The sequence below is a fragment of the Prinia subflava genome, chromosome 2 (assembly GCF_021018805.1).
Source record: "Prinia subflava isolate CZ2003 ecotype Zambia chromosome 2, Cam_Psub_1.2, whole genome shotgun sequence".
Lineage (NCBI taxonomy): Eukaryota > Metazoa > Chordata > Aves > Passeriformes > Cisticolidae > Prinia > Prinia subflava.
This window is the reverse complement of record NC_086248.1, coordinates 80454774-80480178: the sequence shown is the minus strand read 5'-3', so window position 1 is coordinate 80480178 and position 25405 is coordinate 80454774. Positions and strand designations below refer to the sequence as shown.

General features: G+C 38.7%; 1 protein-coding gene across 2 annotated transcripts in view; it reads right to left on the bottom strand.

Annotated features, from left to right (window-relative positions):
* Positions 1–25405, bottom strand: part of EML4 (EMAP like 4) — a 150273-nt gene that overhangs the window by 94851 nt on the left and 30017 nt on the right. The window contains exon 1 of one of the 2 annotated variants that reach the window (XM_063390770.1): positions 19204–19411. The exons of the other annotated variant lie outside the window; for it this stretch is intronic. Coding sequence (XP_063246840.1) covers positions 19204–19228 — 25 coding nt within the window. The 5' untranslated portion in view covers positions 19229–19411. Of the gene's footprint in view, positions 1–19203; positions 19412–25405 lie in introns of those variants that run through there. 2 annotated transcript variants of the gene reach the window in all.

Sequence of the window (25405 nt, the reverse complement as noted above, 5' to 3'; positions counted from 1 at the left end):
GGGAAAAACACCACACAAGAAAAAATGGAGGTCCTTGATGGCTTTAAGAAATGCAGTTGTATTTCTCAAGAATCCAGCTCACCAAAGATTCAGAGACTGACTAAAGGTCAGCAGCAGCAGGAGTTTGAGGGTATCATATTACCTAGGAGGAATTTCCACACACTGTGGAACCACCAGCCCTAAGAGGTGGGGATGGTTATGGCAACATATGATCAAGCTCACTATGTCCTTACTTCACCACAAGAAACTCCTGTACTCCAGATCTGTCTAATTATCATCAAGTAATAAGGGCTGAAAAACAAGGGAACAATCTAGGACACACTGAAATCGTAAGTTTTAAAGGCATTTAATCAAGCCTCAAATGAAGAGTTCACTCTTCTATTCCTTGAGAAGGATAAAGTTCATGATCTAAGTGAACAGAAGTGTACAACTAAAAGCAACTTCTTTCCTATCAAAAGACAACAGTACTGACTGCTCTAAGCTCCCAGCATCTTGGGATAAGAAATAAACTCTCCATATTTGCATATAAAGTAAACTAAAAGAATAAAAACTATTTTCATAGTTTTGGGTTTGTCTGGTTTTTTTTTAATGCAGACTACAGAAGCATTTGTAAATTTTTTTAATATGCAAGAGTATGAAATTCACAGGTTTCATCTAACTAGCTGCTAACATGCAGGTTTACACAATGAATCTCAGAATAGTCTGGGTTGGAAAAGACTTCAAAGTTCATTTAGTTCCAACCCCCTGCCATGGGCAGGGACACCTTCCACTAGACCAGGTTGCTCAGACCTCCATCCAAGCCGGCCTTGAACACTGCCAGGGATGGGACAACTTTTCTGCCAGGGATCCACAAACCTTCTTGGCAACCTGTGCAAGGTTGCCTCACCACTCTCATAGTGAAAAATGTCTTCCTAGTACCAAATCTATACCTACTCTCAATTTGAATCCATTCCCCCTTGTCCTGTCACTATTGGCTCTTGTAAAAAGTTCCTCTCCATTATTCTTGTAGGCTCTGTTTAGTTACTAGAAGGCCACAATTGTGTCACCCCACAATTTTCTCATTTCCATGCTGAACAATCCCAAATCACTGAGCCTTTCCTCATAGGGGAGTAATGAGCACAATTCTACCACAAGATTTTTAGGTAGAAACTTGACAAACACCTTTACATGTAACTTCTTTTAATCCAAGTTTTGAGGATTGTGTGTTTCTTTTTTAACTCTAAGTTCTGAACATACAATTTCCATTTGAAATACATATAAGCTATGAAATGGATTGCAAATACTTTCTCTCATGCCAGTTTGTACCATGTTTAAAGCACTCCACAAAACTAAATGGAGAATTACAGAACTCTTAAGTGCACATGGTTACACAGATTTTAGATCATGGACATAATAAAGCATCATTACATTTACAGTCCGTGATGCCCTCTAATATTCCAAATTTTTAAAGTAAGCAATGCTTGACCTCAAAATAGTCTTAAGATACAAAAGATGTCCAAACGTTAGTACAGTGGTCTAAATTAGTTAACAGAAATATTTTTAAAATCAAACACACCAGGTTACATCTGACCATTGAATTATTTAGTCCCATATTCCTCTTTTTTCTATCCTTAGGCCAAAAGAATTTATAGCATGTTCAAGAAGTTTTAGTCAAAACAAGAAGACAAACAGTAACAATGATTTATTCATCTGCAAAGGTCTAACCACCACAGAAGCTTATAGGACACTGAGCATCAGACCAGGTTACACTTTCAGTGTTTTATTTAGTAGCAATGTTTTTGCCTGCTACCTCTATATAAACAGGAAGACTCAGTTATTTCCTCCATCAACTGCTAGTGACTTACTATCTTAACACAGCCCACAGGAAAATCTGCTTGAAAGTAACAAATCTGCAAGGCTGGACATTTTAGTCTATTTCTCTGTGGCCTGTATTTACAGCATGAACATGTGTTGGTTTGTTGGGTAGTTTGTTTTTGATGTTTTTTCCAACATAAATGAAGACTTCTACAGCAAAGCTTCCACTACCAAATTATATTGAAGGACATCAGAACAAAAGGAATGGTATTAGACAGTAATGAGAAGATTGGCTTAACTAACAAGAAAATTCCAGTCCCTGTTTCTGAAGTTTCCCCTAGATGTTGCATGTTTCTTTAGGCATCATTTGAGGATGAATCCCACTGCAATGTAACACACTTGAACCACATTCTTCTCCATCAAATAAATACACAGTTTTTCACTATTCTGTTGAATTGCTCAATACTCTGCCACCCTATATGAAAACAAAACGTAGAATTTTACTACAGCAATCCGGAATTAATAAATTGTTGCAAGTCACTTGAGCAGCTTTCCTACACTTCCATAGCTCATATATTAACAAATTTACATAGACACATTTGTATTGCAATCCTAACCCTCAAAACCACCTTGTAGAAGGTCTGCCACCCTCCAAGGTGGCTCACAAGGAGGCAGCTCCTCCCAGCTCCTTTAAAACAAAGTTAAGAGAGAGCAGTTGAGGACTGCAAATGACTATACTTCATATCTTTCAAGATTTTCCTAACAGAAGATTTATATCTCAGTTTTTTCTTCACTATGCTCTTGACAGAATTCAAATCACTCATTTTGTCTCACCACAGGAGAATTATGCGACTTAATGAGTAACTCATTTGATGGGTAATCAGGCAACTGATTTTATCTGCTTCATTGCTATCAAGAGGTCAGCATTACCTTCCATTAAGGCAAATTACAGGTTTTCAAGCATACCTGCAATCAGATGAAATTACGTTTGCTTTTGCAGCATCCTCAAAGCCCATACAGGATATGTGCATAGGAGGAACGTGGAGAGAAGTGGAAAGAGGAGAATTAAATTAAAAAATAAATTGGAGGAAGCATCTTACTGTTTTCACTGATGAAATCAGATCTATGGCATTAAAAAGGACACGAGAGGACATGGCTTATTTGCATTGTCTCCTTCCTTTTCTCATTTATAAACCAATTATTATTCTTAGGCAGGATAGGAAGGAACATTGGAAGGCATGTACTAGCAAACAGTAAACTGAGTTTGTAATCCAATCTTAATCACCCACCTGAAGAGCCATACAAAGGGATCTGCAATTATGCTGCCTCTGAGACCACAGAGCAAGGGCATGACAAGTAAACATCAGTATATGATGAGCATTTAGTCTTCTAAAGAAAACAACAACAAACCAACCTTTTTTAAAATAAAAATTGCATTAATCCATTGTCACAATAATGTTGGAATGTTGAACAGCTGTTTATTTCCATGAAGCCCTCCTGCCTACAAGAACACAACTCAGAGCACTCCCTTGGGCTGCCTGTACCCCACGCACACACATGTGGTGTGTGGGTCCTTGCTGCAGGTGGGGACAGCAGTGGCTCTCCAGCACAGGTCCGCTCTCCTGTGGACAGGATGGAGTCAGCCTGCGGGAATGGAGCAGGCTGCTCCTGGAAATGGGCCCGAAACACTCGCAGATAACTGTGTCTGCAAGGTACCAGTCTCCACTAAAACGATTAAGAGTGGAAAGAGCACGTACTTGGCACAAACCTCTGAGTCAGGAGTTTGGTTTAGATCATTAGCAAATTAGCAGTTTAAACTGGATTTGCTGTTGGAAGATTTGATTTGGTAGGAAAGTTCTAGATCCTGCTGCACAATTCAGCAGGGAGGAGCCTGGCTGGTGGCTGTGCACTGGGAGAAAGGGGGGACACAGCTCTGAACACATATCACCTCATAAGTGAGGTGAGGGACAGGCTAAAAACCTGGGAGAAGCTCCAGGTGACTGGAAAGGGAACCAGGACTCACCTCCGGACTATTATACCCTATATTTTGATACAATTTAATGCAACATGGCAAATTTCAACAAGTTATTACAGTACGTATCCTCATAGATAACAGAAGTCCTCAGAAAAAAACATTTTATCAAAACCACACCCTAACAGCATTTGGACAACTTGGGCTATATTAAATATTAAATGATGCTTTCACTGCTTCATGTAAGGCACCGTGTTCCCAGTGACTAAGTATCAGAGCTACTTCTGTAAAAAGAATTAATATTGTTACTCCATCAATTTAAAAAAAAAAAGCTTTTGCACATTATTCAAGTATTTTGATTTCCCATACTGTTTTGCTAGGAAAAAAAAAATTAATAAATTTATAAAGATAAAAAAACCAGTAGTATGCTGACTTAATTAAATAACAGACAAAAATACCTGCTTTAGAGTACACTAGTGGATTTTCTTTTGAAATAATCTGTTTTAAAAGAGAAGGGGTAGGGGAGGAATCTCAGCCTTCTATTGAGAGGTGGTGATGGGAGTTTTTTCTACAACTGCAAAAGTTTATTTCAATATTTGGTGCAGCTGGAGGAGAGTGAAGCCTCCCGTAGCTGAGTGAGGTTGTCTGCTGGGCAGAGCCACTAGGCAGCAGGATCTGTTCACAGAGATGCACTTTGAACAGGACAGCCAGACACAGTGCCAGGCTAAATTAACTACCTTTGTTTAAACCAACCAACCTCCAAACCCAACTTACTAGCAAAAGGACTTTTTTTTTCACCTTGTGTCAGTTAATTCAGGATCCCTTCCCCCCACATATGTCTGATTTTCATGCTTTTTCCTCTTGCAACTTTGAGGGCTGCTAAATTTCCATTTTTTTTTTTAACAAAACCACAAATTCTCTTCTTTATACTTCATAGCTTCATCAAGCATGGCCTTAAATACAACGAAACTCTTAAAACATTGCCAATGAAATCATATCCATTAGCAGTAGAGCTGATGATGATAAAAACAAAACAAAAACAAAAACAACAACAACAAAAAACCACAAAAAAAATCACCAACCAAAAAACAACACCACTAAAAAACCACCCCAAACAAAAAAAACCCTACCAAAACCAAAAAAACACATCAACACATTTGCAGCTGTACAAAGCCCCCTCCACCAAGAGGTTCAATCCCTGGATATGCATCTCTTGATAACCTTCACTCCACTTTGGCTTACTTGAGCATTCATGGCAAAAGTGAACGAAAGCCTCTTATTTTTATGGGCCATAGTGATTGTTCCAATGCATGCTGATCCTATCTTCTACAAACAGAGCCAGGATTTAATTGCACTGGAGCATTAAGCAGAAAGACTTCAAAACTCTTTTCTGTTTAACTGTCTGAACTGCAAGTGGCTGTATCAGAAAGGACTGAAGCATGGGCCATTCTGAAAAATAACCTGCAGTGATATATATGGGCAGGTGTGGTACCAAAGTCACTTCAAAACACATAAGTGATAAAAAAGAATTATGAGTTTGCCTTTCTAACCTTCACAAAGATTAACACAATTTTAGGTTCATAAAAAAACAACCACATACCTTGCTCTAGGCATTGCTGACATTGCTGGATTATTCCCAGCACATTTAGGAGGGGCTGCACAATGACAGCAAATCCACACGTCTGAATTATCAATGCAAAATTCCTAAAGTTCCAGTTTAAGCCAGACAAGACTGTGTATTTTTTGCCTCTATTCATTCTTCTAGATGTAAGCTGAAATTCTGTACCCATTACAGCTTTAGAACTCCTTTGTAGATCATGAAAACAAAGAAGTAAAGCATATCAATGAAAACAAACTCATGGCTTTTTTTCCATGGTAAGAGTCAAATTTCCAATCCACTGGAAAATCCAGCAAGGTAGCAATTTATTAGCCATGCTGAACGAATCAGAGGTCCACAACAGGATTCCAGACACACAAAGTGAAAAACAAAACACAGGCCACAGGAGCACAGACCACCCTGCAAATCCTCCTAGTGATGGGATGGATTTCCTTCGTCCAGCCAGAGTTTGATTTCCCAAAGCTCACACTGACCAAGGCCCTCCTAAGGAACCCTTGGCTGCACGGATTTTCCTGCCAGAACAAGACAAGAGCTGCTTCCACCTCTGTGCCAGACATGAATGACACACCAGCCCCATGGTGTCTCCAAAGCAAGGATAACCTCCTGAGGGAGCCATGGAACAAAAAGCCACAAAAAAGCCCTCTGTTCCTTGCACAGAGGGTCCATTTCCAAATTTCTCCAGGGACTGCCTTTAAATAATGACATTAGCATTGTTTACTCCTCTTTGACAACATGCACAAAGGTGCTAATTCCACAGGTTTGGGAATAGAGAAGGTGTCATATTGGCATGTTTGATACTAAGGGCCAAGTAGGAAATAAAATTTAGGGGATGTTAACGAAGAGGGGAGAACAGATGGCCAACAAAATACCTTTATTTCCTTTAAATATTTTCTTTTGTCCTGATTTTGATTTTCTTGCCTATATAAAGCATGAATTGTTGATGATGGGAACTGTTTTGAGACTCTCATTATGCTAAAAGCGATGCTTACATGAAAGAATATCTTTTTTACTTTTTCATTTATTAAGTTTCCCGTAGTATTTCTGCCTAGAAACAAATAATCTTAGTCCAGGATTTTTCACAACATACACAATCCCAATCCCAACAAAAAGACTGAAAAAAACGAGATTTAAAATTTACACTTCATTTCACTCTCCAAAAGGACCTTGACAAAAATGAAACCTATCCCTGGAACAGCAAAGATTAAAAACATTTATTTCAAATCCTTATTTCTTGTTTTTCTCTCTCTTTCGTAGTCTAAAAACAGAGTTGAAAGATCTGGCAACTAATCCTTCTTTTGTCAAGTGGCAAATAATAAAACTCAACAAGATTTGCAGTTCTGCAAACAATGGCTAAAGGCTCCCTGTCTTGACAAAACAGGACCTGATTACAATACTCCCTAGATCTCAACATGAATTCATCTTAAAAACAACCTGCTGGCGGGGTTAAGCAGGTTCCTTAGTGATAGGAGCAAACAAGGTCCCACCTGCACAGAGGACCAAAAAGTGGCCTTGAAAATTGATTTGTCTGTATGCAAACCTGCACCAGCGACCCACAGAGCCAGGCACTGACCTGGCGCCCCAGAGCAGCTCACTGAGGCTCGTAAAGGACAAAGCAGCACCAAGGTAGGAGGTGATCACTGCAAAAAATTCAACTGAATTCCAACATGGGCCACACCTGCTCAGTGACCACAAAGGAAAGAAATTACTGTGTCAAGTGAGATGACAAAATAGTATTTATTAATGAGTTGGTTTGGGGCGCAAAAGTTTTGAGATCCTTTCTCTGGCATGGGGAGATAACATGAACATTAAAAACATGCTCACCTGTTAAGGAAGCAGCAGTAACAATATGCTTGGGGCTACTTGAATACCAAAGTCTACGGACAATATTAGGCAGAATTCCCAGCAGTTGACAGTACTGAACATTTTCCACATAGAAAATGATCTGAACAGTCTTAATGCACATGCGGCAAAGATAAATCATGGAACATTAAAAGAAGTTGTTAGACAGGATGTGTCCCACTTCCTCTTCCTTCTTATTGAAAACTAAACAACATAAATCACAACCAGTTATTTCAAATGTAATCACCCCCTGCCAGGCATCACTACTTGATAAATCTTTCTCTTGCCCATCTCTTCTCATCATTAACTCATCAGAATAAAAAAACAAACAAACAAACAAAAACAAAAAAAAAAAACACACAACCACAAACACACACACAAAAAAACCCCAAACCGACCAACAAAAAAAAAAAAAAAAAAAAAAAAAAACCAACCAAACAAAAAAACACCCCACCACACAAAAAACCTCACACAGCAACAACAAAAATGTCAAGTAAAAAAATCTCACACCCTCTCCACACCCTTGCCTGCAGACCCATAACCAGCAGATCTGATGATATCTTGCCCTTCTGGAGCTTAAATCAAGCTAAGCAAACAAACAAAAACAACAACAAATCAAAAAAACAAAAATTAGAGTGGGGGGGGAAGGAAAAAAAGTAGGGAAAAAAGCAAGAGGAAAAGGGGAAAAGAAAGCAAACACAGAGAAGAGAGCCACAAAAACGCAGCAAGCACGGAAGAGGGTCTGGGCAATTAAATGGAAGGCGCAATCTCAACAGTACAACAACATATGTAGCAGATCCAGACATACAATTAAAATGTAACCATTCAAAGCTTACACGGTTTCACATCACCATTAACATTTATCATCCCTCTTTCAGAGGGAGGAACCATCCTCAGCTTACACAGTTTCACATCACCATTAAAGTCTGCCAGTGTGTCTCCCCTCTCCTTTCACAGGGAGGAACCACAAACGCTTGCCTATACAGCACAAGCACCTTCAAGCAGATGCACTACTGAGCACATGGAATTAGAACCTGAGACAGTAATTGGTGTCATCAGACCTTTTACATCAGTCTTTCTCATATCCTAAACTTTCTCATATCCTAAACTTTCTCATATCCTAAAGTTGAAATTAAAGGTAAAGGGATCACATCTGGAAAAAGAATCATACAATTTCTTGCTCTCAGACAGCCACATTCCTCATATGGCACTTAAAAACCTGCCAGAATTTCCCCTATAAACATGTTTCCAGCAATTTCAGCTCTCCCACACAGTCTTCAGTCTCAAAGTAACAGTCTCCTGCAGAAAAGGTTGTTTTTCATAAACACACACAAACACAGATAAATTGGCCACACATTTCTCTTGCATGATGCATTGTTTTCCACATGCTAGCACCACAGTGTCCTACCACAGCTGACAATTCAGAGACTTAAAACAAAAAGCATTAGCCTCGCAAGAAAACAAGTTTTTGCCACATTATGAAACACAAGAAGTAGGCTACGAGAAACAGCCTTCAAGAGGTAGCCAAAACTTACACACAAAGGCCAAAATTGCCAGGTAGGGTAGTGGATGAGGGAGGAGAAAAAAGAAGACACAGACCTCTGACAATTATCACTTTGGAGAGCAGCTGAGATCCTACAGAGATTTACACCTGTGGACCACAGATTCTCATAAGATGTCAAAGGGAAGGGTGAACTCTCGACACTTTGGTTTTTGAAAAACCCAAATAAACATGAATGATAGCAGTGGCACGGACATCAGAGCTGAAGGATTCCTGGGGTCAGTGGCCGTGCTCAGTCAGCGATGCTGCCCCACTCAGTTCATGCTGTTGCACAGGAGAGGTGACCAGCAGCTCAAGCAATCACGACCCAATCCTGACCATTCCTGTCACTTCCCAGAGACACAGTCAAACAGTCTGGCAGAGGGTATTCAGTTGCTTTTCCAAGCTAAGGAACAATTTTGCTGAGGAACCCAGACTACCTGAATGAATAAAAACCTGACCTGTGATGTTAAAAATAAGCAGGAAAGCCTTTTTTTTCATAAGTGAAAAAAAAGCTTAAGAAAGAAAAGCATGTTTTAGAGGTTTCAGGGCACAGAAGAGTAAAATCAACTGAGAGCCTGCTTGAGCTGAACCATGCAGAAGAAATCCTGGGGCATCGCTATTGCTGAGCACCGCAGCTTCAAAGGAAGGGGAGAAAGACAGCTACTACACACTGAGGTGTAAGAGATCATTTAGGGAAAAAACAAGCAGGAACACCAAAGAAAATGTTTTGCCTTCCATTTCAATAAAGAAAACAAAATGACACACTGAAAATGAGTGTCACATACAGTGTGGAGACAAAATGGGACCATTTAGAAATAAAGAAATAAGAGGATCTGGATAATCTCCATTCCACAACACTGAAATAATTGGCACTCACAACAGTGACAGACATGCCAAAAATCACTACAAGAGGGAGGGGGAAAGGAAGTCTTTTGGGAGAGAAGGAAGAGCAACCTTGGTGCTACAAGTGCAAAAGCATGACCTTGATAAGACAAGATCTGAACAAAAGAAATCAGAGAAAAGTAATTGAGCATTGAAATGAAGACAAGGCAAATTTTATTTTACCTGAGTACGCTATTCCTCAAAAAAGGAATAAAGAGTTTACACCGCTGAACTTAATCCAGAATTAAAGCAAGAACTGATGTGATAAACAGTAGTATTTAAGGTACAGACATACAACATTTCAAGATGAATGAAGCACTGGTTTAAAGACAGGCAACAGAGAGATAAGATATCCAAAGATAGAGAAGATGTGTGTTCTTTAGATTTTGTGACATCAGGGCCATATATGTAGGCTACACAGTAACCATACCAAAAAAGCAGGTATGCAATAATGACTTCTGGGAGACCAAAGTTTGGGGAATTAGCTGTTCCCAGAGGTATCTCTCAGAAGCTGGACAGTCCTTTGGGCTAGCTGGAGCAACACTCGTGTAGCGAATTTAAACATATAAAGTGAAAGGCAACTCTGAATAATAATTTCTGCTATGATCCAGTAACAGGAGATGAGGAGAAAGGAGCCAGCAGAGCATCAACTACTGTTTGAGACTGATGCTTTGCAGTACTTCACACACACACACAGAGTAAATGGGCATTTTCAACAGAAAACCAGAATGATCAATTATATAAGGAGTTGGCAAACCACTACTTGTAGCTTTATACATATAGTTGTGGCTACCAAGTCAAAAGCAAAACAAAACCAAACCACCTGTCTTTCCCAAAACCAATTTACCAGAAACAGGTGCAAGCAGAGAAGACAACTCAGAGCACAGGAAAATAAAATCTGTTTTACAAGGGAAGCTAAAGAACTTGGGATCCTCTAGCTTAGCAATTAAGAGCTGAAAGCAACAGAGCTCTGTAGGTATGTTTATGTAAGGCAGGATGGATCTCAGGAAAAGGAAGGGGGTAAGGGGGAAGCACAGGCTGGTGGAAGGACTCCCACTGCCCCAAAGCTTGAGGTATTACTCCATCCAGACTAGCAAGCTGTACTTCAACAAACTTGAAAATAAACTTCAGCACAGCACCCTATTTATATATTCACTACTGTTTGAATGAATTTTTCCTGGGTGGGACTTTTGTAGCTTAGGTATGGTGTGCTGCCCCACTCAGACAAGCATTTACGTTTAGTACAGTCCCTGCTATAACAGAGATGTAGAAAAAATGTCTCTGAACTTTTCTGCTGCCTCCCTAGTGCACACTATGCTCTATTCACGCTTTGCCATTTTATAAAGGCCTTAAATGTGATAGAACACATGGAGAACGGGAGCAACAGGCCCATTTAGACTCAAACTTCTCTTTTTACACAAGTGTTTGGGGAAATTGTCCCCTTCAGCCCTCCATTCCCAAGTCAGTTGTACTTTAATAGTCCATTACAAGAGAAGAAACAAATCTCAATATTTACTTTCTGTTGAACTATCAGATAAACGCTAGGTCTATTTCTGTTCTATTCACATTCTCACACAATTTCCATTACAAGGTATGCACTAAGCATTTTGACAAGAAGTTCCCCACTGCTAAAAATCTTAGTGCTAAAAGAAAAAATGGAAATGTTTCTTTAGGTCTTGGGTTCAAACTCAAATGCATTTTCAAAATTAAACTGAAATTCCCTCCAGCTTACCCAACTGCAAAACAGGCTCACACAATCTAAGAGCTCACAGACACAAATTCTAATGTTGGAAAGTGAACTTCAATCCCATTTTACAGAGAACATCCTTTGGTGTGTTTAACTGTCCTGGAAAATCAACAAAATATACAAATCTTTTGTATTTCTTTGATTAGAAATGCCTCATGAGGTCTTTTGTTCTCTTCCCAAGTTTGCAAGGCATCCAGCAAACAGGACTACCTGCACTGGGTGTAATACAGAATACAGTAGCATTTAAAATTCATTTTTAATCATTATATTGTTAGGATATGAATATATGCTGTTACTTGCTCTATTATTCTGGTTAAAACAGGCATTAAAGCCTAAATAGGATATCTGTATGATACTTCAGCAGCAACCATATGCATGCCCAAAATAATTTGTTTTCAGTAAATTTACACATTACTTTGCATGTGTCATACCTCAAGTCTCTCCCTTCACTTGAAAGCATGACACTACTCTGGCAAACCAGCCATCTTTCCCTCACCCCCCACCTACAGCCTTTCTTGGTTTTTCTTTTTTTTTTAAACACAAGTTCAGCTTGCCATATCCTATAATGTTTTGGAGTTCATAACTTTGAAAATAGTTGCCTTCTCCGACTGGCAAACATGCCCCATTTAAAAAGCAGCAGCTTACTCCCAAATCTATCGCAGCAAGATGAGCTATGAAGGGAGGAAAGGGCTCTTGATTTGAACAACTGATTATGACTTTTATCCCTGTCACATGGCAGATTCACAGTCAATCAAAAAAAAAAAAAAAGTTAACTAAAAGGACAAAAGTTATATTAAGCCTACTTCAGCTTTTTAAAAAGTTTTGTTATTCTTTCCTGTGCATGAGTGATGTGGTCTATACCTCACTGAAAAATGAGTAATAAAATATCTGGCAAGACTGACATACAAGAAAAGATAGCATGTGCATATAAGAACATGAAACTATAGTCCTAGAGTTAATATCCCCTTATATTTCAATTTGTGTTCAGACGTTGCTGTTTGCACGTCATCTGCCTCTGTGTCACATTTCTACAGTTCAAAACCTGATAAAGGGAGCAATCACACAGAGAAAAGTAGCTATGTAGGACACACAGCTTAAAAAAATATCAAGACTTTCTGACTGCAGGAATTAGTTTTTCTTTTTTTTTTTTTTTTGCCTTTTAGTAGAAGCATAAGAGATGTTTAACAGAACTTTACTTGCAGAGCAGTGGCGTTACTTTTTTTTTATTAGTAAAGGTATAAATAAGGACAATATACAACCTAATGAGAACTCTTTAGAGTAATATTTTTCTCTAACCAGCTTTCTCTGCCTTGTAAGAAAGCAGTTAGACCTGCTGACAAGAATTCTGTCCTTTGTTCCTTTCTTCAAAAGAACGTGGTTATTTTGGGCAGCATGTCAACAAGTTCTTGTCTGCTACAAACCAGCTTTGAAATTATACTACGGTAAGTTAATTTTGTGTGTAGGCAAAAGCAGATGTGACAATTACACAAACCCCAGCCCCCTTGCCCCCAGAAAAGACTCAACCTGAGCAAAGCTGTTAGTTCCACATAGCAGGAAGGAAGAGAAGGAAAATTCACTTGATACTCTGAAAGTTTTCACAGAAAACTGATACATAAATTGTTTTCTTTAGATAAAAGGGACTAGATATGGGATTTATTACAACCACTGTTCAAGTATATTGATAACTAAAACTCAATCTAAGCCAGCATTCCCACCATTGCTTCCACCAACATAATGAAGCACCCTTCAGCCGATGGATTTGGCAGACAGAGTTAAGGAACTGAGTTTCAAAAAGCACCACCTCAAATCCAGAAACCTCAGTGAGGACCCTCTGCCTTCCAGCCTGAACCCTGTGGGATGCACAGGTCCTTGGCTCCTGGCAAACACAGTCAGCCCAGACAAAAAGAAAGCGCAGACAGAGCTCTCATGTGCCACCTAGGAAAGCCAAGTGCTTAGTGGACTTGGGAGACAGTATTGACAAGAGTCAACATCCTATTAGTGAAGCTGCTGAGCATCTCCCTCTCAGCCTGATTAGTGTAATTGTTTTAACTGAATTATTGTCTCCAAGGTTTCTTGGAGCCAGGCCCATAAACCAATGACCCAATCGTTCATCAGGATTATTTCCTTTTCACAAATTTATATGCAACAGAGATTCAAGCAGTAAGGACTGGAAAAAAAAAATCAAGATTTTTTTCTGTCCTTTTATTCACTTTCCTCCTTCTTAAATACATGAGCCCTCAATAATTCAGAGCAATTTTCTGGCTTTTCTGTATTTGACATATACTAGGCTTTGACTGTGTTAAATAGAGTGCTTCTTCATGCACAAAGCATCAATTGTCTCCTCCTCAAGCTTGTGCAAGTGCTGTCCAAGCAACCTGAAGAGATAGGATGTTTAAATTCAAAAATCAATCCCTGGAAAGCACAGAAAAAGGAGCTTTTTCAAGAGCATCATCTGTGTCTGAAAAGCAACCCAAAGTATTATGCTAGCTTTGCCTGTCTCTCATGACCCTGTGTAGTATTTCAGTTTAACACTCTGAGTGACTTTCATTTAGGGCTGTGGTGATAACACACCAATCCCTCAGGAAAATTTTCTCAGAAAATACTTCTGACAGCAACAAAATACTAAGATATAACCATTATTCTAGGAGTTCCCCCATTCTTGTCCCCAGAAATCAAGGGTAAAACTCCAAAAGGAGCAGGACCTCTCATTTTTTAGCCTCAACTCAAACACTATTATTAAACTTGAAGCAGATTTGACCACTGGCACTACAACAACCTGGTGAAACAAATCAAAAGCACTTTGTGTTTGATGGTGGTGTTTCCTTCCTCCCTGTGCACTGCTCAGACACAACATCTCTGCCTTCTACCATGGCTTCCTCAAAGCTAGAGGCAACCCTAATGCTTCTTCTCTTAAAATTTTACAAAAACGGTTTAACATCAACAAAAAGCGCTTGTAATGGTTACTGAAGTACGCTGGCAAAAAGTCATCCATAAAAATATTTATCTTTTAAAATAAATCAATACACTTATATGCATCTATATATATATATGTAATACACATATTGTATATGTGTATTACATATATTTTGTAAGCATTATTACAAAGAACAAAGTAAAAACTCGCTTTAAAATACTCTCTTCCTATTCCTGCCTCACTTTGTGGGTTTTTGGAAGTTGAAGATTTTCAAGTGAAAGGTTACATCATGAGATGCAACAGTCAAAAGCATAAAAGCTTTTGAAAAAGGGGAGCATATTATTCTTATTAAAGCACAGAACCTATAGTTACTTAATAGATTATCTCTTCCCAAATTAAAAAAAAAAAACAAACTATTATGCAAGTAAAAGAGAAAGGCATTTTTCAGAAGCCCTCCAGTAAAGAGATAGGCATCTACTACATGAATTCATAAAAACTGGGTATTTGTTTCCTTGAACCTGCAACAGCCTCAGACCACAGATATATTAAATAAAAATTTTTAAAAAGCGTGAACAAAATGGTACTTGTTACCCTTTGTCTCACAACGTACACAGGTCAGCTTAGCATGGCCAAGGCTTTAATCCCTTTCTCCCATTCTCACCTTCCAGCTGAAAAACAAGACAAAAAGATGCTCTTCCTCCAAATCCTGAATTCAACCCACAGTCAGTTTCTTTTTAATTTTACTAAAGAATATTTTGCATCCTGACGCACGGAATGCCAGCTACCAGAGATCCCTGAACAGGTATATTGATCACAACAGATCTTCCTGTTGTGCACTTCTGGACGTGATAAACTACAGCCACCTCAGAACTGTCCACTAAGTCTTTAATAAAAGTACGGTTTGCTACTGACACAGCCACAAACTGTGAAGATCTCTAAAGTGATTTTAAAGTCTCGTAAACACAGGCTTACATGCTAGTAACAAAAACGTCAAGAAAACCCAATATAGAGTATATATGAAGCATTTCCTTAGCATTGTCTTTTGTGTGCCCGAGCACCAAGCCCCAATGCATCACAACAAGCAGCATTGTGAACATTGTGTCACAGTCTCAGTGGCACAGAGTGCATTTTTCTCCTTGTACACACATTGTAAAACTTCTTTGGACCACGAAGAGAAGGCGACTACTTGAATTATTAGATGCCTAGCATTGCCCAATCAGCCCAAATACACACCAGCATCATTTTAATCCAGAAACTCATAACAATATTCATTTATGGAACTGTTCACTTTGTAGAAGCAGCAGACATATGTTCACACAGATCCTCCAAATGTATACACACACATATGCTCTCAAGCAACCTGCCCTCCCCAACAGAGGAGCCCACAAGATGCTCCTAGAAACACTGTGTCTCTGTCATTTTCCACACTGAAATGTACGTGCTGAAGTAAACGCTTCTTTCCCTGGAAAAACCGAGAATAGTTGTTCTAATTAACTGGGTACCTTAGAAATCCGCTCACTAGCAGCAAAACAGAATAAAATTAGCTCTTCACCCACGATCAGGCAGTGAAAAAAAGCTTTATTTAAAAGCCAGGTATATTGTTCCAGCTAAGTGCAAGCCAATGACTTCAAGTGACATTTACTTTGGCAACCTCACACAAATCAAGATCACCCACTTTGCCTTCAAAAAGGGATTTTGGATTGACCACATTAATGGGACACTCTTCATTCCAAGTACGCCAGTTCACACAAATCTGGTTTTCAATAGAGAAAGTCACAGAGTAAAACTATTTCAATTCTCCTTGGAAGCAAATAAGCTTTTTTGTGAAAGTTGGCAGTGTCCCTTGCCTTTTCTTCAGTTAAGAGAACAAAGTCAATGTAGGAGAGGTGGAACTCACCATGCAAGAAATACCGTGGGAGCACAGAACAAACCGTGTTTTGCAGGGATCTGTAATTGCACAGACACAAGCACCTTTTTTAACCAAAGCAAAACGAAGTGGGAAAATTGCAAACAAAAGGCAAGAGTGCCTGAAGAAGAGAGACAAAAAAACAGAACTAAAAAGCTCTCAGTTGCCTGAGCCCAGAGATAAAACAGGGAAAGGTTGTATACAGAGTGTACAGAAAACTGCTGCTAAAGAGGAAAAACAACAAATAGCACAATTGCCCAGGAGAGCAGAGGAACCTGCCTTTCCATTACACCCCCTGAACCAGAGCCCGACCAGCTCCAGCTCACAGCACACTGGCTCTCTCAAATCCTCCTGCCTTCCAAGCCCAAAATGCTTTGGGCTGCACTTCTCCATTTCTGAGGAGTTGTTCCACAACCCATCACAACTGCGAATCTCAGGATCAGAGACATTTCAAAGGCAGTTGGGTTAAATCTTCCTATCCTCTCCTATTTAAAAATCAGCCCTAATCATCACTTACACAGAGTAAGCTTTGGTAATCTTCATGCAAATGTATTTGGGTGTTAATTCCTGGGGCAGGTAGAGATGGAAGTTCTTTCCATAACTAGAGAATTTTCCTTGAGCTAATTGAAAACAGGCATATTTTGAGAAATGCATTCTACTGCCAATAGTCTAGCAGGGAGGCAATACAAGAATGATTTATGAGCTGTGAATATCACGTAAATCTGTCTTCAAGTAAAGGGTTCATCTCTGCATAGAATAACTTTAAGTACTCAATTATCAACGCTCTTAATTTTACGTATTTCTGAACAAAGCACAAAAATCCTGCTGCACAACCCAGCCCTTTCGCAGAGGTTATCACATACCAAATGAACGGGTATCAGTTATATCTAAATGCAGCCAGAAAACCAAGCATCAATTAAAACGTTCTTAAATTAGATTATTTCATGGTTTTTCCAAGTCTTTTACCATCCCATTTTCACATTACTTTAGCATTCACCACTTACTTTGTGGCCCAAGGGGAAGGAAACAGTTAGTCAATCCTGGAAGTTGAAAGACCTTTTTCATCTATAACAGCTGTTGTATACTTCTTGCCTTTTCCAGCAAGCTTTTTGAAATTCATTTCAATTTGAAGCCTGCACATTAGAGACAAGAAAAAAATTTGTTCTAGGAAGCTATCAATAAATGTGAAACACTTGAACAACCATCCCAATTCTTGATGGACTTATATTCCCCCAACCTCTTCTGAGGCACGCACAGTTTTCTTTTGTTTATCATTAAGGTGAAACTGCTCTTGAGTATCTGGATCTCTCAGCTATTTTGTGTCTATCATAACTTCACTTCAAGCTGAAGTTATTCTCTCTGCAGATACCCAGTCTCCACATTGAACACAGATGATGTTTATTTGTATTGCAGCAGGCAAGTCTGCATGTGTCATTGGCTGAAAATGAATTCAATGAAGAAATGTAATTTTTTTTCGTCCCCTAACGAAAACTCACACTAAATACTTCAGTAGTCACATTTAATTAAAAAAAAAAAAAAAAAAAAAAAAAAAAAAAAAAAAAAAAGGAGAAGTGTTTCAGTATTTGAAAAAAAACTGGGCTTGCAAGTTCATTTTCCTAGCCTGTGCCTAGTGGAAAGTACAATTTAGTCTCTCAAAGTACAGAATATGCCTGAATCCTTCACCAGCACCTCCAAGAGACTTAGGAAAGGAGTGGTGCTGATTAGCTCTGGAAGTCCTGTCAGAAAGCAAGACACAAAAGAGCAAGAAACACAACAGTATTAGTAAATTAGAAGGGAGGAAAAAGAAGTCTATTTTTGTAAATGATGAGTTTTACATGCCCATTTTAACTCAAACAGTGGGCTGTGATGATGAATGGGGTATTGTACTCAACATGGTAGAGGATTACACACCGCTTTCAGTGAGGGTCTTTGGGAGTTGTCCCATCATTTGGCAGTAAATCAGGCAGGACGAAGATGAGGCACGGCTGAATGCTGCAACAAACGGACTAGAGAGGCTCCACACGCCACTACTATCATTTCTTCACAAGTCATTTGTAAAATGACTGCTTCATTTACTTCTGCTGTAAACAAAGATTTGACCCCTGGCATCGCATCTGACTGGGGAGCAGTATTAACAAAGCTCTGAATGCTCTCCAAGACCATGACTCTTGATTTCAGCCCTCTATGCTCAGAAAACATTTAAACACTTAAAGCACTTTGGAGCTTGACAAAAATTAGAATTTGCATCCAAGGGTCAAATTTCAGAAATCTCAGTATGAAACTTTGTTATTTGATAGTTAAAAGCTGTGTATGTATGCACGCACATAAATATAGATGGCTCCAGGCAGAAATGGATGGATCTGCTTTTGAAATCCTGATCCTGATCCTTCGGGATTTAATTTCAAAACACCGTTGGGGTTTTTTTTCCCCCAAAGCAGTTAAAACAGCTAATTTGTAATTAAATACCTGCTTGCAGTTTGATAATGGTGAGAAGTTGCACTCGCCAGAGACTCGGTCCTGAGCAGAGGTCAGTTTACGCAGCCGGTACAGCACAGGGACCAGCTCGGCTCATTAACAGCAATATACACTTCAAAACTGTAATTGCTGTCCAAAACCTATTAATTTTGAAGGGATTCTTACAAATCCATAATTACAGAAAGGCAAATCCTCATCATAAAGCAATGAAAACTATATTCACACAGTCCTAGAGGGAGCACTTTCAGCAGCTTGGCTCATTAGAAATGTATTCCTGCATTAAACACCAGTATCAGAGACAAATGTTAATGCCATACCTCAGAGCCAAGTTGAAAACTGCATTACAGCAGTGAAGTACCACCAATTTAATTAGATCCACTATCTCTTCACAAAGGAAAGGAATTGGAGCTCAGTGATGGCGCTCTGCATTGTAACTCATTATAAAATCCTATTCTCCAAAACCCACGCAATCTATAGCACCCAACACTAGAGAATATTGTGCATCAACCTTACCACAATGATCAGGAAGAGAGTCCATTTATTCTGCCACCATCCAGTTGCCTTAGCACAGAAGGGCTGGAAACCTCAACAGTACTCCCTGCTGTTTTTCCTTCTAACTTGGCATTTCCTTAGCACAGCTTCAGTGCAAAAGGAAGAAAGCAAACCACCTCAGATGTTTTGCTGGAAAAGGAATATGGCTATGAACAAAGGTTAAAACTGAAAACTTGAAACTGCTTAGCAGAGGTGTGGCTGCTGAAACCTGACATAGCTGCGTCATCAAGATTTTACTTTGGCAAACACGGCTTCCTGAATTCAAACAAATCATAGACAGAACTATCTTTTGTTCCAGCAATAAGCAATTATTGCACAGACTTGCTTTCAAGGTCACTAGCGGGAAGAGTAAACTACACCAGGATGTGTCAGTCGTAAGTAATACTTTAAAAAAGTTAGCACCAAGCAGTACATATTTAAAGCCTTCCACACTTAGCAAGAGACAAAGTGCTTACTTCCTTCCAACAGACCACAAATGAACATGAACAAAAATATCCTTAAAAAAAGCAATTAATATTTCATAGGTTCATATTCTTCTCTATTACACTTAATTTTTAACCTTCATTACAACCAAAATTAGTTTTTATTACTTTGGCAAAATAAAACAAAATTAAATGTCTTGCTTTAATGACTTCAGTAGAAGAAAATGTTGCCTTCAAAACCGTTTTAAGAAGAAAAGAATATTAAACAGGGACTTAGTTTTCTTCAGAATTCTGTTGCAGAAGCAGCATTTTTGTATTTGTTAACGTAAGGCTATATCAGCTATATCAATAGTCTTAAAAACACAACAGCACCTTAATTACAAGTATTGTTGTATTTAAGTTAATAAAAACATTTCCTTTGAAGAAAATGTAATTTCTTCAGGAAATTTCAAAGATTTCCTAAAATTGTCACTTATTCTTTTCAGGCAGGCAATAAATGCATTCATATTACCATTGACAAAAATAGGCATAAAGAAAAAAAAGATCACAAAGAGAAGCCAATTTTAAAAACAGACATGGTATGCAAAGAGTATAAAGAGAATAAACAGAAGCTTTAGGAGAGATACAAAGCACCCATCTTCAGGATGATAAAACAGCTTCATTGAGAATGAAGAGGAAGATCATCCCACATTTGTCTGGTAGAGAGGTTTTACACCCTTTTTGAAATAGGCTGCTGATGTCTGAAGTTAGATAAAAGACACTGGACTGGACAGACAACAAGATGTTCTCATATTGAAGGTCACCAGGTGTGTGGAAACTGTTACTATGGGCTTTACCACATAATGGTTAAAAACAGCACCTTCTTTTAACTCACCTGCCTTTGCATCCTTCAGTTACAGCAAACTGAGCATTGTCAACCAAACACTAAGTGAAAATGAAGAAAATTATGTGATTCCTGGAGGTATTTTGCCTTTGACCAAAGTATGATTTGTCATGTCTAATGCTTTAATAGATGTAATTATATTTCAGAATGTACAACCATGCATTAGCTTTACTGTGCTTCAGACTATACACCAATTACCCAAACATTGCAAGAGCATTTTTTGTAAGGCATTGTTCACCCGTGATTACTGTATTTAAAAACACTTTCAAAGCATCTAACAGGGCAAAATCATTAATGAATATCGCACTGAGTGCACCGAGCAGAAGAAAACATCTCAGATTTACTGTTAGATTTACTGCCTTCAGTGAATACATTCTCTCTCAATGCATGCACACACGTGAACAATGATTAACTCCCGTAATTCAGCACAAACAGTAATAAAAGACAGGTTTCTTCCCCCAAGCAGGAAAGTCCAAGTTAAAGCACCTTCGTTTCGCAAGCCTCACAAACATGTACAGAGATAACACTTTGACACGGGGCCTCGTCGTGCCTCAAGCACATTACATCCATAACATACAGACTTTGAAGTGGGGGGTTTCTACTTGAACACATCTGCAGAAGCAATTCACACATCAAGGATTTACACATACCCCTCTAGGTAAAAGAACATAACTAATCCACCATAAATGCAATAGGCATGTAAACTGCTTTGCAGATGTGCTTGGTAACACACAGTGAATGAGGGAAGAATACTTGTTCAGTGCATTGTAAAGTTTAAAGCCCCTCTGAAAAAGTATTTCATTGCATTTGATGCTTACTAATAGGGTTCAACCTGACCATCAAAAAATTTTAAAAAAGGTTTCTTTTGTAAGCATGAATTATGCAGGTCCCTGTGCCACAGGAGGGAGACATGACCACCAGCCACCGTCTGCACTAGACCAGATAGAAATCTCAAGGAGTGACAAAGAGATCCAACATGCTCAACCTGATTTAAACAGACCTGCATTTCTCTTTAATAAAAAAAGAGAAATAAATCAGCAGTTGTATTTGACAGCTTCAGGACTGACTCTCTTACACCAGACTGTGCTCAGCCCTCAGATTTCTATTTGCATATTTGAGATGGAAATCCTTGTGCTATGTGGCAGATCTCAACTCGCAAGCCTTTTCCCTGGTGACAGCAGTGGCTGCAAAGCAGGTGGAACTGGGCAGATGAAGGCACTGTGGCTCCAACAGGCACCAGTGCATGGAAGCACTTGAACTGCTAAGGGAGGTCAGCTTCCAGCCAGAGCAGTTCTTTTTTCATTCTGCTTATATTCCCAGAGATAACAGCTCACATCATCTCCATTGATGCTACAGCCTCATAGCAGCTTCTTGAACACTAGAAAGACTCATATCTTCATAAGACAAACAGCTCCTATCCCCAAGCACAAGTCAAACAAGATAAAAAACAAAGCATTTGATTTGGGGGTTTTGTTTGTCTGTTTGTTGCAGGGGGGAGGTTGATTGTGGTTTTTGTTTCTTTCTTTAAAAAGAAGTAAATGAATGTTCATTTCATCACCCCCACAGACACTGAAGTCAGAAGTTGCCCATGTGGTAGGGCTGTACTTCAGAAAAACATTCAATCTGGTGAGAGTATCAGTGCATCTATCCTGCAGCATGTATCAGAAAAGGGGAAAGCATTTTCTTCTCCATTTATGTTGATAACACATTCAGATATACTTTATTATAATTTATTATTCCATACTTCATGGAGGGGGGTGAGGGGGAAGAACCACAGAAACTAAAAACCACACCTCTGAAATTGGCCAATGCCCAAACCCACAATGATTCTACACTTGGCTAAAAACAAAATGTTGTTTACTGTAACACCTCCTATTTGCCACTCATACAAATGTTTAAATCATTTGAATTCTCAGAAGAGTTCTCAGCTTCAGTGGCCTCTGAAAGAGATGTCTTATTCAATGTAAACACTGATTCTGTGAGAACAAGGATAAGGAAAAAAGAGTGGGTGGGAGTATTTCCTTTTCCTCGGATTTAGTTTCGCTGAGTGTTCATTGTTCACAGGAGATGTTCTACCTTTCCATTGTCTCATATGTTTCCCCCACCCCTTTTTTTTTTTTTTTTTTTTTTTTTGTTACCTTGGAGACAAGCACTAGGATAAAGCATTCTAATTTTTTCCATGTACTTAAAATTTGGCTGCCCAATTCTGGGTTTAGAATCTACATCAAGGTCCTTTTTTATGTGTAAACTCGTGTTTGTCCCGCCCCCTTGCTTCATAAGCTAAGATAGTAACTAAGCCTCTGTAAATCCTCTTAGCCCATCATGTCCTTGTCTTCTCGTTGTTCACTCATGCTGCTTCATCAGGTTACTCTGTATTGTCTCAAACTTGTCTAGTTTTAGCCAAATAGCTAACTTTTCTCATTCTTCTTTCACCATGCTCACACTGACAGCAAAATGCACGTTTGGAACAGAACAACCTCACCATCCCTGACTTCTCCCAGAATTCTTTGGCATATCCAACTGGTCACAACAGTTTTCTGTGTTTCAGTGCACCACCTTGAGTACCACTTTATTCAACATCCTAAAGTGTGACAGCGATTCCCTCTCACTGACACAAAAACCACCACACCCCCAAACAAACAGAACAAGACACCTCCACAGAGTTAGAGTACTTATCTCCGCAGCCCCACATATTTTTTTTTCCTTTAACTATCTATTAGAGAAGGAACTATTTCACTTCCTATTTTTGTAAAGTGACACATTACAAAGTAGACCATCTGCTTCACAGACCTCTCACCCTTCTGATTTCCTTCCCATACATTTGCCTGATGTATTTTGTGGCTTTCTATATTGGTTTCCTTAGGGCTGAATTCCTCTTTTCCGAAGGGCCTCTGTTGACTCAACCTTGGTGTACTTGTCTCTCTTCCTGCTTCCCTTTTGTCTTTTTTTTTAACCCCTCCAGACATATGTATCCTTTCTGAGACCGGATGTTACTTAAACTTTTATCACCTAAATTAAATTATTCAAGGTTCTTTGCTTCCCAAGTCAAACTGTTGATGGCACACTCCTTTCTGAAGGGGTAGGCAGACAGGAATTAAGCTGCTTCCTCCACAAATTCACTGGGCTTGTTTGGGCAGGGCACAGCTATCAGCTCAGGGTGATCACTTCAGCAGTACTCATTTAGCTTATATTTGGGAAAATATCTAGAAAAACCTCTCACATGTAAAACACAAACATCATGGCTTAATTTCCCCTATCACAAAGATTTTAAAAACACTTGACTCAGAGGTAATCTGCATTTACTTTAAATAAGAGACAGAAGATAGAAGAGGAAGACCGACTTAATTTTTCTCTCATCACAGCTGGCATGTCTAAGATTAGGTAATTACAACTGATGTAGCAGAACTTGGCCAATCCCAACCAGCTGCCTCTGTATTACTGCACAGGAGAGGCAAGCATTCAAAACTGCAAGAACCTGTTAAAGCAGGTTGTGCAGTTTAGCTCATCTTTCCAGATAAGTACATACTGCTGAAATTCCCCAAACACCTTTTAATGTAGGACTGTATAAAGAAGTTCTTATATGGGCAAAAAATACTGGTCCTCCATACTCAACCTGGTAAGAAACACAGACTAGCAGAACACAAAAAAGGAAAAGTGTCACACCAAATTAAGACTTCTACAATTCTATGGCTAGCCAGAATTAAGTGTGAGCAAATGGCATATGCATAAACAAACAAAACAAACAAAAACAAAAAGAACCCCAAACTAAGATACACCTCTCTAATTATACCACTGATAGTCTATGTTTGAGTAACTAGTTAAGGCTAGGAACATTTATTTTGTAGATAAAGGTTATTTATTTATTTTTAAAAGAGTCTGCATATACACTAAAAAAGTGAGGTAAAGAGCAACGGGCTTCTAATTAAGTCCCTTGTCATAAAATTTAATGTAAAATTCAAACAAAGAAAAAATTAAATAAATATGAATCAACATTTGATTAACTGTAGACTAGTAAAGTTCATGAGAATATCAAAAGCCAATTAGATGCAGTATCATTTCTACTCTGCACATTTATATATGGATTTGGTTTTAATACAGTTTAACAGAGTACTAATGGTAATTTCAGGCTCCTGTGCATGGCAGTATCAGGACACTTTTAATCATTTAGGGACAAAAATTTATTTTGCAATTTTGAATCTGTTCTGTGGACTACACAAGTTGAAATTCTGATTCAAATAAGGAAAATAACTACCCTCAAATACCCTCAATTCCGTGTCTCAATTCACTTTGGTAGACGTGCCAGACTTGTACAAATGCTCAGACGGAAATGTCAGCTCTCTATGCAAGTTTTGAAAGCATACACACATCTTCCTTGAAACAAACAAACAAACAAAAAAAAACCAACCCAAAAACAAACAAATGGAAAAAAAATCATATATAAAAAAAATGAGCCTTATTCAGAATTAGTTTCTTTTTAACATTTTAGAGGGTGAAGACTATCTGTTTCACAGCTACCTATTCCCTAATTCCAAGGCAGAATAAACTACCTGGGTAACATTGCAACTGTGCCTGTTCTGTAGTATTAGAATCATACTCTAAAACATTTCATTCAGCTGCTTCTTTTTTCTTCCAAGTTAAATGTAATCCTGTTTATTCAAGCACACATATTCCACAGTTCAGTACCTTTCCAAAGTAACATACAGTACAACCTACCACTGCTATCAACTGATGCTTTTAAAAGTAATCCTACTCTGCAACTTGTGTTTGCAGTGTATTTCCAACAGCTGGGCCACTCAAGTCAGAGTTCAGATATTTGTACGCATTTCTAAATCTGCTTCTGTCATCCCAAGAAATGCCG